The sequence below is a fragment of the Malaclemys terrapin genome, chromosome 9 (assembly GCF_027887155.1).
Source record: "Malaclemys terrapin pileata isolate rMalTer1 chromosome 9, rMalTer1.hap1, whole genome shotgun sequence".
Taxonomy (NCBI): Eukaryota; Metazoa; Chordata; order Testudines; family Emydidae; genus Malaclemys; species Malaclemys terrapin.
In genome coordinates, this window is record NC_071513.1 from 11,732,433 (window position 1) to 11,746,223 (window position 13,791).

Genomic DNA, 13,791 nt, shown 5'->3' on the forward strand with positions numbered 1-13,791 from the left:
CTTCCCAGGGATGTAGTAGACCCAGGTTCAAGTCTTGAACCTGGGTCTCCCACAACCCAGATGGAGTGCCCTAAGCACCAGGCTATTGGCCATTCTTGGAGCAGCCTTGCTCATGTTTTTCCATAATTTTTTTTTGAAAGATCTCGTTTTTGTTCCACATTAGAACAGAATTTCTCATCTTCCAGCCAGCCCTACTACCTAATTCTTCCTTATATGACACAAAGGAATCTGTCAGTGTTAATAATTAAAAACAGAAACTACGGTCATATACAATTCTACATTTGATTTCCTCCACTTTAATATTTCAAGTATTCTGCAAAAGAGGCCATACAACTATGATAGTTAAAAGGGGCTTAATTGTGATACCATAATGGTAAACAGCTTTTTCCCCTAAACTTCAGAACATCCTCCCCCTCCAAACTCATTTCCCCTTAACCAAAAAACACACAGAGTATGAGAAATAGTAGTTAATTTCTTTCTCCTCTCCCTCCCCCTCACCCCTATATTCTTAAGGTTTCGTGCTATTGTGGCTAGAGGTGTGATCTCATCACAGATGTTTCTGTGATACATACAAATTACTTTTGCCATGGGAAAGAAAGTGTTATTTAAGTTGATATAGCCTAACAAAAAGTTACGTCAATTTCAGCTGCATTCAAAGTGGAAGAAACAAATCAAGTACCAAAAACTAGAGAAAAAAAATTCTTCTGAAAAAGATGTTACAATCAATGGTCTAAAAAGAAAAAGCATCACTCCATGAAAAAATATACAGTTCACAGTCTTTAATGAAGAAATGAGAGACTAGGATAGTGTCTGAAAAATCTTGACTAAGCAATTGAAAAAGATTGTCAATAAGATACATGTGCTAAGCCAATACAATGTTAAATAAAACTAAATAAAAATAAGGCCTTAATATGTATTGTTTTAAAAACATTTAGAATAAAAGAAAGAGAAAGAGCAGAGTATATCCTTAAATGCTAAGATACTATTTTCTAATGATTAAGGGTCTGTTCCAAAGCCCAGTTAAGTCAAGGAAGTCTCCCAATGACGTAATTGTGTGTTGGATCAGACCCAAATAGCTTGAGTGGAGAGGGCTGTTCCTTCCTTGCTGAGAGATCCCAGATGGTGGTTTTAGGAAATTGCTCATCATCCCGAAGTATACTCAAATGTCCATTTCCACAGAGTTTCAACGCGACTCCCCTCCCATTCAATCTGTACCGGAGTCCCTTGGGAGGGTTAGCAAAGAAGCACGTAATGAACGCACCCTGATGATACTCAGCGCTCCCTCTCTCTCTGACTGGACCCAGCCTATTCTGACAAATACCAGAGTTTAGGTAAATTTGGGTCATGGCTGAGAATTGCAATGCAGATAAAACTGAGGTGATGGAGATGCTGATAGCAACTGGAAGATATGGCCCGTTGAACTGAGGGTGCTCATCTGCCTATTTGATATTAAAAGTTACAATATGGGGAGTATAATCTGATTCACAGCATTTGTTAGTCACTCAAAGCATCAGTTTCTAGGAAGGCCTTTTTCCACCTCCATGTGGCCAGGAGGTTGCGACCAATTCCTTTGGATGCAGATGCTGATAGCATCATACATGCCTGAGTCATCTCAAGATCGTAATGCCTTCTACACTGAGCTTCATCCGGAAACTGAAGATTGTGCACAATCCAGCAGTTTTATTAACCTGTGTGGCATGCTGAGAACACCTCATGAGTGCTCTGTGACCTCCATTGGATCCCTGTTGGTTTCTGGGTGGAGCTTAAGGGGTTAGTTTTCACTTGTAAAGATCTACACAGCTTAGGACTTGCCTACCTGAGAGGCTGCCCCTTTCCCTGTACTGTACTGTCACAGTTACAGTCACGGGGAAGTCATTTGAACTGAGAAAGGGGGCTACCAACAGGGTGTTCTCTGCAAAGGGCTTGCAAATTGGAATTCACTCAAACTTGGTTCAAAATAGGCCAGATCAGCTCAATTTTAGGGCATGTTGTAAGGCCCATCGATTTACCTGGGTTATTGGGGAAGGTCTGCTATGATGAGGGCTACCATCTTTTGTTGAGGTGGGCATTGTTTGGGTCTGTTTTCATTACTGTTCGTTTATTTTCTGATTTGGGATGAGATTAGTGATAATTTGAATTATGCTTAGAAGATGCCTACAGAGAAAAATATTGTAAACGGAAATAAACAAGTAAATAATAAAATAGTCAGACTATTATACGATAAATACTTGGGTGAATATGTTCAAATACATCCGGCTGAGAAGTGGCAAACAATTCCAGAATGAATGGTTGGTCTGATGTCCCATCAACAACATGTGCCCAGCGATGTATCCAAAAATCTTCACTATATTCTGCACAAACAAAATATTATTTAAATTAAAGAATATTCCACCAAATTGTAACAATTCGATAAATGCTGAAAATAATTTTTATAAAAACCTCTCTTTCTTGTTCGTTCAACCCTTCCTACAAATATTACAAGACCAATAATATCACAGGAATGATTGTTCGGTAAGTTATCCAGTTCTGACCTAAAAACAAAAATTAAAGAGAAATGGTTGATAATGCTTAAAGACCTGAAATTTAAATCACTCTGAAAAATTCCTAAATAGTGCCCTGAGCAGAAAAGTAGGGAAGACATAACAAAGTATAATAGATGTTTTCCTGTAATATTCCCAGTTAAAATTCAATAAAAATTAGCAAAACATTAGCCCACACTTAACAGAACACAAACCTTTATTTTACCTTGTGACAAACCGATATCTAACTTCAGGTAATCTCCACTCCGGTTTAACCATTTTTTCTGGAATAATGTTAACTTTAGTTGGAGGATCTCGAACGTTCAGGCTAATTTCTGGGGAGAAACAATATCATTTTAAGCATAAAAATGTATTCAAAGGAAACCTTTACTTTGACTTTCTCAATAAGTAGAGAAACAAGGTGGGTGAGGTAATATCTTTTATTGGACCAACTTTTGCTGGTGAGAGAGACAAGCTTTCAAGCCACATAGAGCTCTTCTTTAGGTCTGAATAAGAAACATTTTTGCTGAATAAATGCAACACTCTTACTTTGGCTCACTGCTTTTGCAAGTACTAATAAAATTTGTCTCTCTGATTTTAGGTCACTACATGGATAAAGTGAGGAATGTAAGGATGTCATAAAAGGTTGTAACAAATGATACGAAGAACCTTGCTGGATTGTCCAGCTCCACGCACGGGGTAGTCTGTTGATGATCCAGTTGAATATTTTAAAAGCCTTCTGTCAACCACTATCGACAGGTTCTTAAACACTCTCGAAGATCACCATCATTTACAGATGACTTGCAAGGGATGAAATAAGAGGGAAGACAGCTGAAGCGCCAGTGGCGGAAGTTCTGATTTGACTCCAAGAGATTATGATCAAGAAACTCTGTTGTATATTTCCATTACAAGCAATTCAGCAGGTGCAGTACAGCCACTGACAGCGTATGCCAGAGATTTGGGCTTGGGTGAGGGCTACTTGGTTGAAGCTTAATCCAGATAAGAGAGAGAATTACTAGATTAGTGGAAGCAACCCAAATGATTATCTAGTTATGTGAGCTCCAGATATTTATGGCAGGAGGTTATTGTTTTTAACTCAGGCCTGCAATTTAGAGGTATTGTTATACCCTGGGCTGAAAAGGCAGTAGTTTTGAAGAATGCATCTGGTGTGGTATGATCATGTTTCAGTGGCCCTTGCTGCACTCATCCCTGCCTTTGTCACTTTGAGATTACTGTAATACACTCTATACCTTACGACCATTCGGACGCTGAAGATTGTTGCTAAGCACACTGAACTATGTTCATTAGGACCACATAAATTCAGTGAACTAAGAGATGCACACTGCCTGTGGATTTCAAGGTGTTGGTTTTAACATTTAAAGCCCTAAATGGTTTGGGTCCTGAGAAATCACCACGGTCCTTGTTCTATGCTACCACAATTGTAACCAGCTGAGGAACATAAGCTAGAGCTCACCAGCTAGAATATAGAAAGTTGTTATCGGGATATTCTCTGCGAAGATCCCTCAACTATAGGATGCATTTTTCCCCACAAAACCTGGCTTTTTAAATCTTTCAGACACACAGACTCATTTTTGGGAATCTGAGAATGAGGATAGGAGAGAATATTTGGTTATTTGGAAGATGGGATATAATGGACTAGAAGTGTATTATGACAACGGTCAGTGATTTTAGCAGTTCAGTGTAACTGTTGATTAATGTGTTTCAGTTAATTATTGGAAGGGCACTCACAGTATGTGCATGTTCTAAAATAAATAAATACCCTATATCAGGATATGTGGCTGACAAAGTATTTAAATCAGGCCTTTGTTTATACATTTTATTTTTTTATACCACCTGAGATAATTTACTGAAACAGCATCTCACTTTCAAAGTCATTCTGAAAATACAGAGCAAGTGCATGTTCAAATAGTTATAAAAAATGGATATCTGTTGTCCTGCAGAATTTTTCTGATATTCTTGCAGTCTACAACACTACTCTGTCTTTTTACAAGATCCATGAATATAGCTCATACAATGATCCATGATACGTAATTTTTTTTTAAGCTTATGCCAGGGGAAAATATTTAAGCTATTTGTCAAAAAGAGAAAAACACAGAACATACACATTTTGGATGAGAGAAAATTAGTTGTTTTTTTTTTTGAACACACACTACATCTATAGTCTGCAGATGCCCCATGACACTACATTATTGAGTTATGGTGCTTATTCTTGCATTGTGCAACTATTAGCCTTTATTATATGTAGCCTTACTTTCCAAGTTGTTTTTAGTCTCATCACCAATACCCCAATATGACACCAAACTGAAGATTTCCATAAGCGTTAAAAATTTGAGTGATTTTTGTTCATACAAAAAGGAGTCTCAGACTAGCATATTTGACAGTGCCTCTTTGCTGCAGGCAGGTCTGTGGCAATTATAATTACTGTTACACTGGCTTGTAAGCATTAACAGTTTTCATTTCTGTCTTCCCCCCCAAGTCTCCCTGCCTGGCAAAACATTTCTCTCTCCTGCCAACTCATCATAAACACTTCAGATGCTAAGTACTGGGTTTAAGGCAAAATGCATGAGACAGAGAATACACGGCTTTGAGCAGTGCAGCACATTGTTTATTTTCATGCACTGTAGTGACTACATTAGCAAAACTGTCATCACGAAGAAGAAAATTAGATGTATACACCAACCCCCAAAGATATGTATTTTTGTGTGTCAAGGAAATGGCTTTTCTGATTGCTGTTTAATTCAGAATAGGAGTATGTAAGGAAGAGGAGTCCATATTCAGGAAGAAAGAAGTGTTGGTGACAAGGCCTGTTCTGGGGAGGCCATTGTCTTGCAATAAGGCATTAGCGTTCCTGTATTAGGACTGCCTTGGCTCTGTCACACCCTGCAACAGCAGAAAGGAAGCCTCTTTTCTCTGTGTTGAGGAACCAGTACATCAGGGACCATGATACTGTTGTTTAGTGCACTTGGTAGCAATCATCAATGCAAAATGAGATCTTAAAGTACCAAACTTACTTCAGTGGGGCTCAACATGGGCACCGGTATGGATTGTTACAGGACGTGACTCCTAGAGCCCATCTTTAATGATCCAGATGAGGATGTAAATATTACATTAATTATATTTGTGTGTGACATTAATTTGGAAGCAGGGCCAAATTAAGACATAAGCACTAGAGCCCTGTACCCAGGGCCCCAGCACTTGGAATTCAGACAGAGCTTTCATATACAAAAAATTGATAGTTTTTCATCTAATGGTTGTGGAGGGAAAAAAGCTTGGAAACATGACTCAAGTGTAACCAAAGCAGGAATATCTACCCCAGTGTGCAGACAGCCTGAAACAATAGCTGTGAGAGATATGAATTACCTCATTCATCTCAAGTGGGTGAAGCGCCAAGACCCACTGCTCTCGCTGACCACACCAACACCATCCCAAAAATGGACTGTGCATTTCACCTGCCTTTAAATGGGAACTGAAGATAAATCCATTGAAAGGCCAGGTAATTTCAATAACTGGTCAGCTGAAATGGTATTTTCTAACTTTTTAACAGCAATACTTGGAATCAGATTTCTGGGATACTTAACCAATTGTAGTAAATCTCTTCATCTGTGAATCCCCTGGTGTTGGCTGTGTTTTAAATGGATAACTGGTTTTGATACCATACTGTTCAAGCAGAAGTACTGTGCCAATCTTCATACTGTTATACCACTCAGGACATAAAGAATTCCACAAAACCATCGACATCATGCCTGAACTATCAGCAACTTCAAAATAAGCCTAGAAAAGAAAAACCAAACATGTGTTCGACCTTTAACTACATGGATAACAAATTTTCATTTTTTTGGACATTAAAATGCCTACACAATTAACAGTAATTTCCCGAGTAGTTTTGATACTCATTATAAACTTGAAGCCATGATACACTCTACAAGCTTAAATTCAAACATAGGAGTGCAAGAATCCTATATTTTCCTGCATCACAGTCCCAATTATGTAGCTGCTCCTGTCCAGCATTTCTAAGTGCTGTGAAAATGCCATGAATCACTTTCACAATATAAACCTAGAGGAAATACTATGGGCCGGAGCTGTAGGACTACAGGAAAAGAGATGAATCAAGCAAGTGGGAGAACACTGTTACTAGCTCATCAGGGAATCTCACTTCTCTGTTGATCTCAATCATGCAAAGATTTATGCACATGAGTAGTCCCTATTGACATCAGTGGGAGTACTCACATTCATAAAGATACTTGCATGTTTCCTCTTTGCAGGGTCAAACTCGCAGTTTGCTACTAATGTGAGATCTTCACCAGTTTTTCAAATAAATACATAATATATCATAATTAGCAGAGTGGTTCTCTCTCCCAGAGCTCTATTAGAAGGGTAATTTTGAGTCTCTCCCACTCTCTTCCTCCACTTCCTATAGTGAAAATGTTCACATTTCTCACAATTTTAAGGTAACCCCTCAAATAGGAGGGGAAAAAAAAAGTCAGATTTTTTTTTTAAAATAGTTTTTTTTTAAAAGAAGATAACACTTCAAAATGCTTGTATAAAGAATCTCTATTAAAAATTGTCAAGTTATAACTCTGGAATCATTTGGTAAACAGTATGGGTCATAATATTGTGTATAGGCTGGTTTTCAAGAAAAAATATATTACTAGCAGAGGGGTATTTTGTCATCAAAGCTAATACACAATTTTATATAAGAGCCCCCTTCATGTGGAAATTTTGTGAACAAAATATTCTGACAGAGAAAACTTTATGTGAACTCTTTTCACAGGGAAATCTTCGTATGCCAAATTGGGAAAACTTTGCATGCCAGCAGGTTGGAGCTGGAAAAACTTTCTAGGCAAAGTCCTACAAATGCACTTCAATACACACAAAAATGCGTATGTTGAATGGTTCACCACTGCCACTCCTCTACTCAGATAAAACCCTGTCTAGGGACCATGATTGCGCAGGTGACCCAATCCACATAATACCTTCCAGGATACTTACAGAACGCAGCAACAACTCAGTGGAACAAACCTCCTTTCCACTGACGTTCCCACCTGTATCCACTTATTTGTTAGCCTCCAACAATCACCATTATGTTTTCTTCCACACAACCCCCTACGCATGGTCGTCCATGAACTCACCTGCAAGGCCCTAGTCTCCCTTTAAGGCCCTCTTAAAATCCATTTCTGCCATACTGCCTGTGCTTATCAACAAGATTCACTATAGAATATTCCTTTTGTGGTTCCCTTTCCCTGACCTCTGTATTACTTGTCTGTCTGTCCTCAGATTGCAAGTTCTTTGAGGCAAGTCATTTAATTATTATGTGCCAGAATATTTTTGTTACATGCAGAATAATGCACACAGATCTTTGTGTGTTAAAAACAATTCAATACACATAGCTCTAGGAACATAAGATTTTACACTATGTGAGGACTTCAGTGCATTATGGCCTAAATGCAGAATACCCTATTAATAAAAAAAAGATGTAATGAGCCAATCGTGCTGGATCTTTCCTCTTCCTCAGCTGCCATTGACTCCTCCACTTGAATCAACTCTAGGTATTGATTCCACAGTTAAGACCAAGGACTGTGACTAACGTTCCGCCCTTGTTCCTGAGCAGTTTAGGAATACCACCTGGCCTGGATCTGCTGAAATATAGCACCAACAAGAGATCCATACTTATTTTTCATCTGGGTGGGGGAATGACAGCTTAGAACAATAGGAGCGTAGAGACCCTTCTTCGCGCAAAATGCTATGTACTGTTGCTCCTTTGAAAGAATCCATGCAGGCCTAATTCATGCTCTTCAAAAACATGTTTTAAACAAAAACAACCCTTTAAACTTAAAGTCAAGATTTCTATGATAAAAATAAACACCTAAAAAACTAATATTACAATATAAAAGCACCTAACCATTTGGAAGCAATAACCAAATAAAGTCATGTACATGATGTTTAAATACATGTACATTCTCTAAGAAAAATGTACACATGTAAAAATTAGCAAACATTACAACTAGTGCTGTCAAGCGATTAAAAAATTAATCGCACCATTTATTTAAATAAATATTTTGAATTACAACACAAAATACAAAGTATACAATGCTCACTTTATATTATTTTTATTACAAATATGTGCACTGTAAAAACAAAAGAAATTATATTTTTCAATTCACCTAATACAAGTACTGTAGTTCAATTTCTTTATCATGAAAGCTGAACTTACAAATGTAGAATTATGTACAAAACAAATAACTGCATTCAAAAATAAAACAACCTAAAACTTTATAGCCTACACGTCTACTCAGTCCAACTTCAGCCAATCACTCAGACAAACCAGTTTGGTTACAGTTTGCAGGCAATAATGCTGCCCGCTTCTTGTTTACAATATCACCTGAAAGTGAGAACAGGTGTTCGCATACACTGTTGTAGCCAGTGTCATAAGATATTTACATGCCAGATGCGCTAAAGATTCACATGGCCCTTCATGCTTCAACCACCATTCCAGAGGACGTGTCCATGCTGATGACGGCTTCTGCTTGATAACGATCCAAAGCAGAGCAGACCAAAGCATGTTCATTTTCATTATCATGAGTCAGATGCCACCAGCAGAAGGCTGATTTTCTTTTTTTGGTGGTTCGGGTTCTGTAGTTTTCGCATCTGAGTGTTGCTCTTTTAATACTTCTGAAAGCATGCTCACCTCGTCCCTTTCAGATTTTGGACAGCACTTCAAATTCTTAAACCTTGGGTCGAGTGCTGTAGCTATTTTTAGAAATCTCATATTGGTACCTTCTTTGCGTTTTGTCAACTCTGCTGTGAAAGTGTTCTTAAAACAAACATGTGCTGGGTCATAATCCGAGATTGCTATAGCATGAAATATATGGCAGAATGTGGGTAAAACAGAACAGGAGACATGCAATTTTCCCCAAAGGAGTTCAGTCACAAATTTAATTAACACATTTTTTTTTTAAAACGAGCATCATCAGCATGGAAGCATTTCCTCTGGAATGGTGGCCGAAGCATGAAGGGACATATGAATGTTTAGCATATCTGGCACGTAAATACCTTGCAAGGCCGGCTACAAAAGTGCCATGCGAATGCTTGTTCTCACTTTCAGGTGACGTAAATAAGAAGCAGGCAGCAGTATCTCCCGTAAATGAAAACAAACTTGTTTGTCTTAGCGATTGGCTGAACAAGAAGTAGGACTGAGTGAACTTGTAGGCTCTAAAGTTTTACATTTTTGTTACATAACTGCACTCAAAAACAAAACAAAACCAAAAAGACCCCCCCCCCATTACATTTGTAAGTTACACTTTCACAATAAAGAGATTGCACTACAGTACTTGCACTAAGGTGAATTAAAAAATACAATTTCTTTTATCATTTTTACAGTGCAAATATTTGTAATAAAAATAATATAAAGTGAGCACTATACACTTTGTGTTCCGTGTTGTAAAAGAAATCAATATATTTGAAAATGTAGAAAAACATCCAAAACATTTAATAAATTTCAATTGGTATTCTAGTGTTATAAGTGCGACTAGTTATAAGTGTGATTAATTTTTAAAATCGTGATTAATATTTGAGTTAATCGTGTGAGTTAACTGTCATTAATTGACAACCCTAACGACAATAATCTTAACTGACTCTTTATGATATAGTTACCAAGAAAAATTCAGTTTGAGATAAAGACAGACAATTAAAAAAACAACACTCACACGGTTTTAACACCATGAAGCTCTATAGTAACTGGGCTTAGTCACATATAAACATACACACGGGATATATCATTTTCATACTTTTAAATGGTTAAGCTTTCACATTGTAACAATTTTAGGGTTTATTTGTTGCTGACTGTAGGACCCTTGGCTGTACCCTTACTGTATGGGAATAAGAAGTATCTGCACACCTCAGAAGTACTCATACAAGTTGGATTTTTTCCCCCTACCTGATACGGTATATCCAGTTTTTTGTCAGGTTTCCCATAGTACCTTAGTCTAGCCTTATGCAAGATTCTCACAAGCAATGGACTGAAGTGTATTCTGCTCCTCCAGTTCATTTCCAGATGACCAAGAGAAGTTAATTTGGATACTAGTGAAAAAAACAGAAAGCAGGGGGAAAAAAAAAAGTAAAAATCAAGTGATAAAACAGTCCACATGCTTGAATTTGAATATACCTCTTTGGTAGTACATGTGCTGCTGCGTGATTTGGATCAGCAGATTATAGAAATGTATTAAGGCAGACAGGATTTCATATGTATTTTATAATGTTTCTCATAAAAAATAAAACTGTTTGCTAATGCTATATAAACAAACTCAGTTCTCAGCCCTCTGTACAAAATACTGAACTGTTTTTTTTCTTCCAAAAACAGTAGTGGCATATATGTTGAAAGTACTACTACTACTACTACTACATTTTTATCATGTAAGTAAACAACAAACAAAAAAACAGTGGGAAGCTTTTATGAAATACAGATTTCAGTGAACTAGGGCCCCCAATCTTTCAGTGAGTTGTGCATGGGCAGACTCCTGCACCTAAACAGAGCATTGTTCACTTTTGTGGGGCTGTGTGTGTTTACAGTGGCCTGTTAGTGCAGGACAGGGAACTATGTTTCTGTTCAGATTTCACTTCAAATCTGAAATTGGGCCCCTACTTACGACGAGTATTTTCAGTAAATACTTTCCATCACCATTGTTTTTTTTTAATTTAACATTTTTTGCAGTATTTAGAAACATACTAAAGTTTACTGTTTAAATTGTGAGGGAATTAGCCAATGTCTACATTAGGCTTGCTTTGCCGCTACAGGAATATTGGTAGATTACAATGGCAGAGGACTCATACTGTGGATGCAGCCCTACTGGCATAATTGCACTTTGATCCAGTATAGTAACCAGCCCAGAGGCAAAATAAACTATAGTGGTAAAAGCACGGCTTTGACAGTAGAACTGCATCTACGCTGGGGACTTCTGGTGGTACAGCTACCTTGGTCAGCGATCACATCCCTTTACACACAGTAGACACAGCCAGCAAAATTCTGTAGCACAGACCTGGCCTTAGTTACCATGAAAGATAACACAACTTACCACTTACAATAAAATCCAAATAATAACTGTGAAATGAAGGGCTTTGACCAGATCAAAATGTTTAAAATAAACTAAAAGGTACTTCTTCACAAGACATGGAATCATTGCCAGGGGATGTTGTGAGGGCCAAAGTATAACTGGATTCCAAAAAGAATAAGTTCAGAGAGAATAGCTCCATCAGTGGCTATTAGCCAAGATGGTCAGGGATGCAACCCCACACACTGACAGAAGCTGGGATTGCCCACTGTCAGAGATAAGTTACTGGGCTAGGTGGATCATTGGTCTGGCTCAGCATGGCCACACTTAGGATTACCACATGTCTGGGTTTTCTGGAACAAAGCCTCTTTTTGGAGCCCCCTTTCTCACTAAAGAGATAGGGGGATTTAAAAAATAACAGGAAATGTCCTAGGTTTTTACAGAGCAGACAAGTTGTAGGTCAGAAGGAGCCCTGATTGGTCCTGCTCCTGAATCTGCGGTCCCCAATCTGCAGCTGATTGGTCCACCCTCCTGCAAGCCCCAGCTGCGGATCCCACCCACTCAGGCCCTGGGGATGGGAGACCACAGCTGTTGCTGCGTTGTGCCAGCCACCTTGCCAGGGAGCGAGGCCACTCTCCACTTCCAGTAAGTGTCCCTGCTGCAGGGACCCAATTTTACCCTCCCTCTAGCTCCTCCCCTGCCCCCAGTGTCCTCTTTTTGGGAACCGGAACTAGGATAACTCTAATAAGCATCAAAGAGTCCTGTGGCCCCTTAAAGACTAACAGATGTATTGGAGCATGAGCTTTCGTGGGTGAATGCCCACTTCGTCGGGTGCATGCAAGCTTATGCTCCAATACATCTGTTAGTCTTTAAGGGGCTACAGGAGACTGTTGCTTTTTACAGATCCAGGCTAGCACGGCTACCCCTCGGCTACTAGGATAAGTCTCGCTGAAAGTGCGACAGGTACAACTCCCTCGCCAAGTAAAAACAACCCCAGGGCTTAGGCCAAGGGGCCAGGTCCGTTTCCAGGCCTGACACGGCCAAGCAGCCCCCCGCTTACCCTCGATCTGGACGCGCTCCGGCGGCCGGCTCGCCAGCCAGATGTCCCCGTAGGGATCTTCGTTGTTCCACAGGGGCAGGTAATGGCTCCGCCCGCCCCTGAGGGGCAGGCGCCGTTGCTCGTCGGGCTCGCGGCCCCCGGGGGGCAGGGCCGCCGGCGGGTCCCGCAGCACGTCCAGCCGCTCGAGGCACAGGAAGCCCGAGCTCAGCTTCTTCTCGTCGTACAGGTAGGAGCAGCGGGTGAGGCGCAGCCGGCAGCCGGCGCGCAGCGCGTTGCGCTGCACCAGGGCGTTGAGCGGCGGCGCCAGGCAGCACTTCTCCCGCCGGCTGCCGTCCGCCAGGGTCACGTCGTAGCAATAGGCCGGGGCGGGCGGCTTGGGCAAGGCGCTGCTGGGCGGCGGCGGGCTCTCCGCCATGTAGCGCTCCACCGCCACCACGGCCACCGGCGGGGCCTCCGCCAGGGACACGCTCAGCTGGGAGGAGCGGAGCACCTCGTGGCGGAGCCTCTGGAGCCAGGAGGCCGGGCCTGGGCCAGCCCCCTCCTCAGCGCGGGGGCCGCTGGGCCCCACGGCCGCGTCCTCCATGGCGCTGGGCCCCTCGGAGCCCCCGGGCAGCGGCCCGCTTGGGCTCCCTCCGCCTGTCACTGGGCGGGCCCGGGGGCCGCCATGTTGCAGGCGCGAGGGGGCGGTTCCCGGAGGCGGCCGCTGGGCCCGCGCGCTCCATTCGAAGAGCCCAACGGCTGCGCTGGGAGATACACGCGGGAGGGGGGAGCGCAGCGGGCCCGGAAAGGGGCGGGGCAGAGAGCAAGAAGAGGAGGGGGAGGATCTTGCAGGGGAAGGAAGGATGGGGGGCAGGGGGAGGTTCTGGGAGGGGAAGGAAGAATGGGGGGGCAGGGGGAGGGGTGGATCTTGCAGGGGAAGGAAGGATGGGGGCGGGGAGGTTTTTGCAGGGGAAGGAAGGATGGGGGGCAGGGGGAAGTTCTGGTAGGGGAGGGGGAGGATCTTGCAGGGGGAAGGAAGGATGGGGGGCGGGGGAGGGTTCTGGTAGGGGAAGGAAGGATGGGGGGCAGGGGAGGTTCTGGTAGGGGGAGGGGGAGGATCTTGCAGGGGAGGTAAGGATGGGGGGCAGGGGAGGTTCTGGTAGGGGGA

General features: G+C 41.6%; 1 protein-coding gene across 5 annotated transcripts in view; it reads right to left on the reverse strand.

The window, feature by feature from the left end:
* RADX (RPA1 related single stranded DNA binding protein, X-linked) overlaps positions 1-13,331 on the reverse strand; it is a 32,441-nt gene extending 19,110 nt beyond the window's left edge. For 4 of the 5 annotated variants that reach the window (XM_054039973.1, XM_054039974.1, XM_054039975.1 and 1 more), the window contains exons 1-6: positions 12,645-13,331; positions 10,474-10,616; positions 6,119-6,311; positions 2,746-2,854; positions 2,440-2,531; positions 2,229-2,351 (exon numbers count right to left, since the gene is read on the reverse strand). In XM_054039973.1, coding sequence (XP_053895948.1) covers positions 2,229-2,351; positions 2,440-2,531; positions 2,746-2,854; positions 6,119-6,311; positions 10,474-10,616; positions 12,645-13,227 — 1,243 coding nt within the window. In that variant the 5' untranslated portion in view covers positions 13,228-13,331. The remainder of the gene's footprint in view (positions 1-2,228; positions 2,352-2,439; positions 2,532-2,745; positions 2,855-6,118; positions 6,312-10,473; positions 10,617-12,644) is intronic. The other variant, XM_054039972.1, reaches the window with a different exon arrangement.
* Positions 13,332-13,791: the final 460 nt, after the last annotated feature.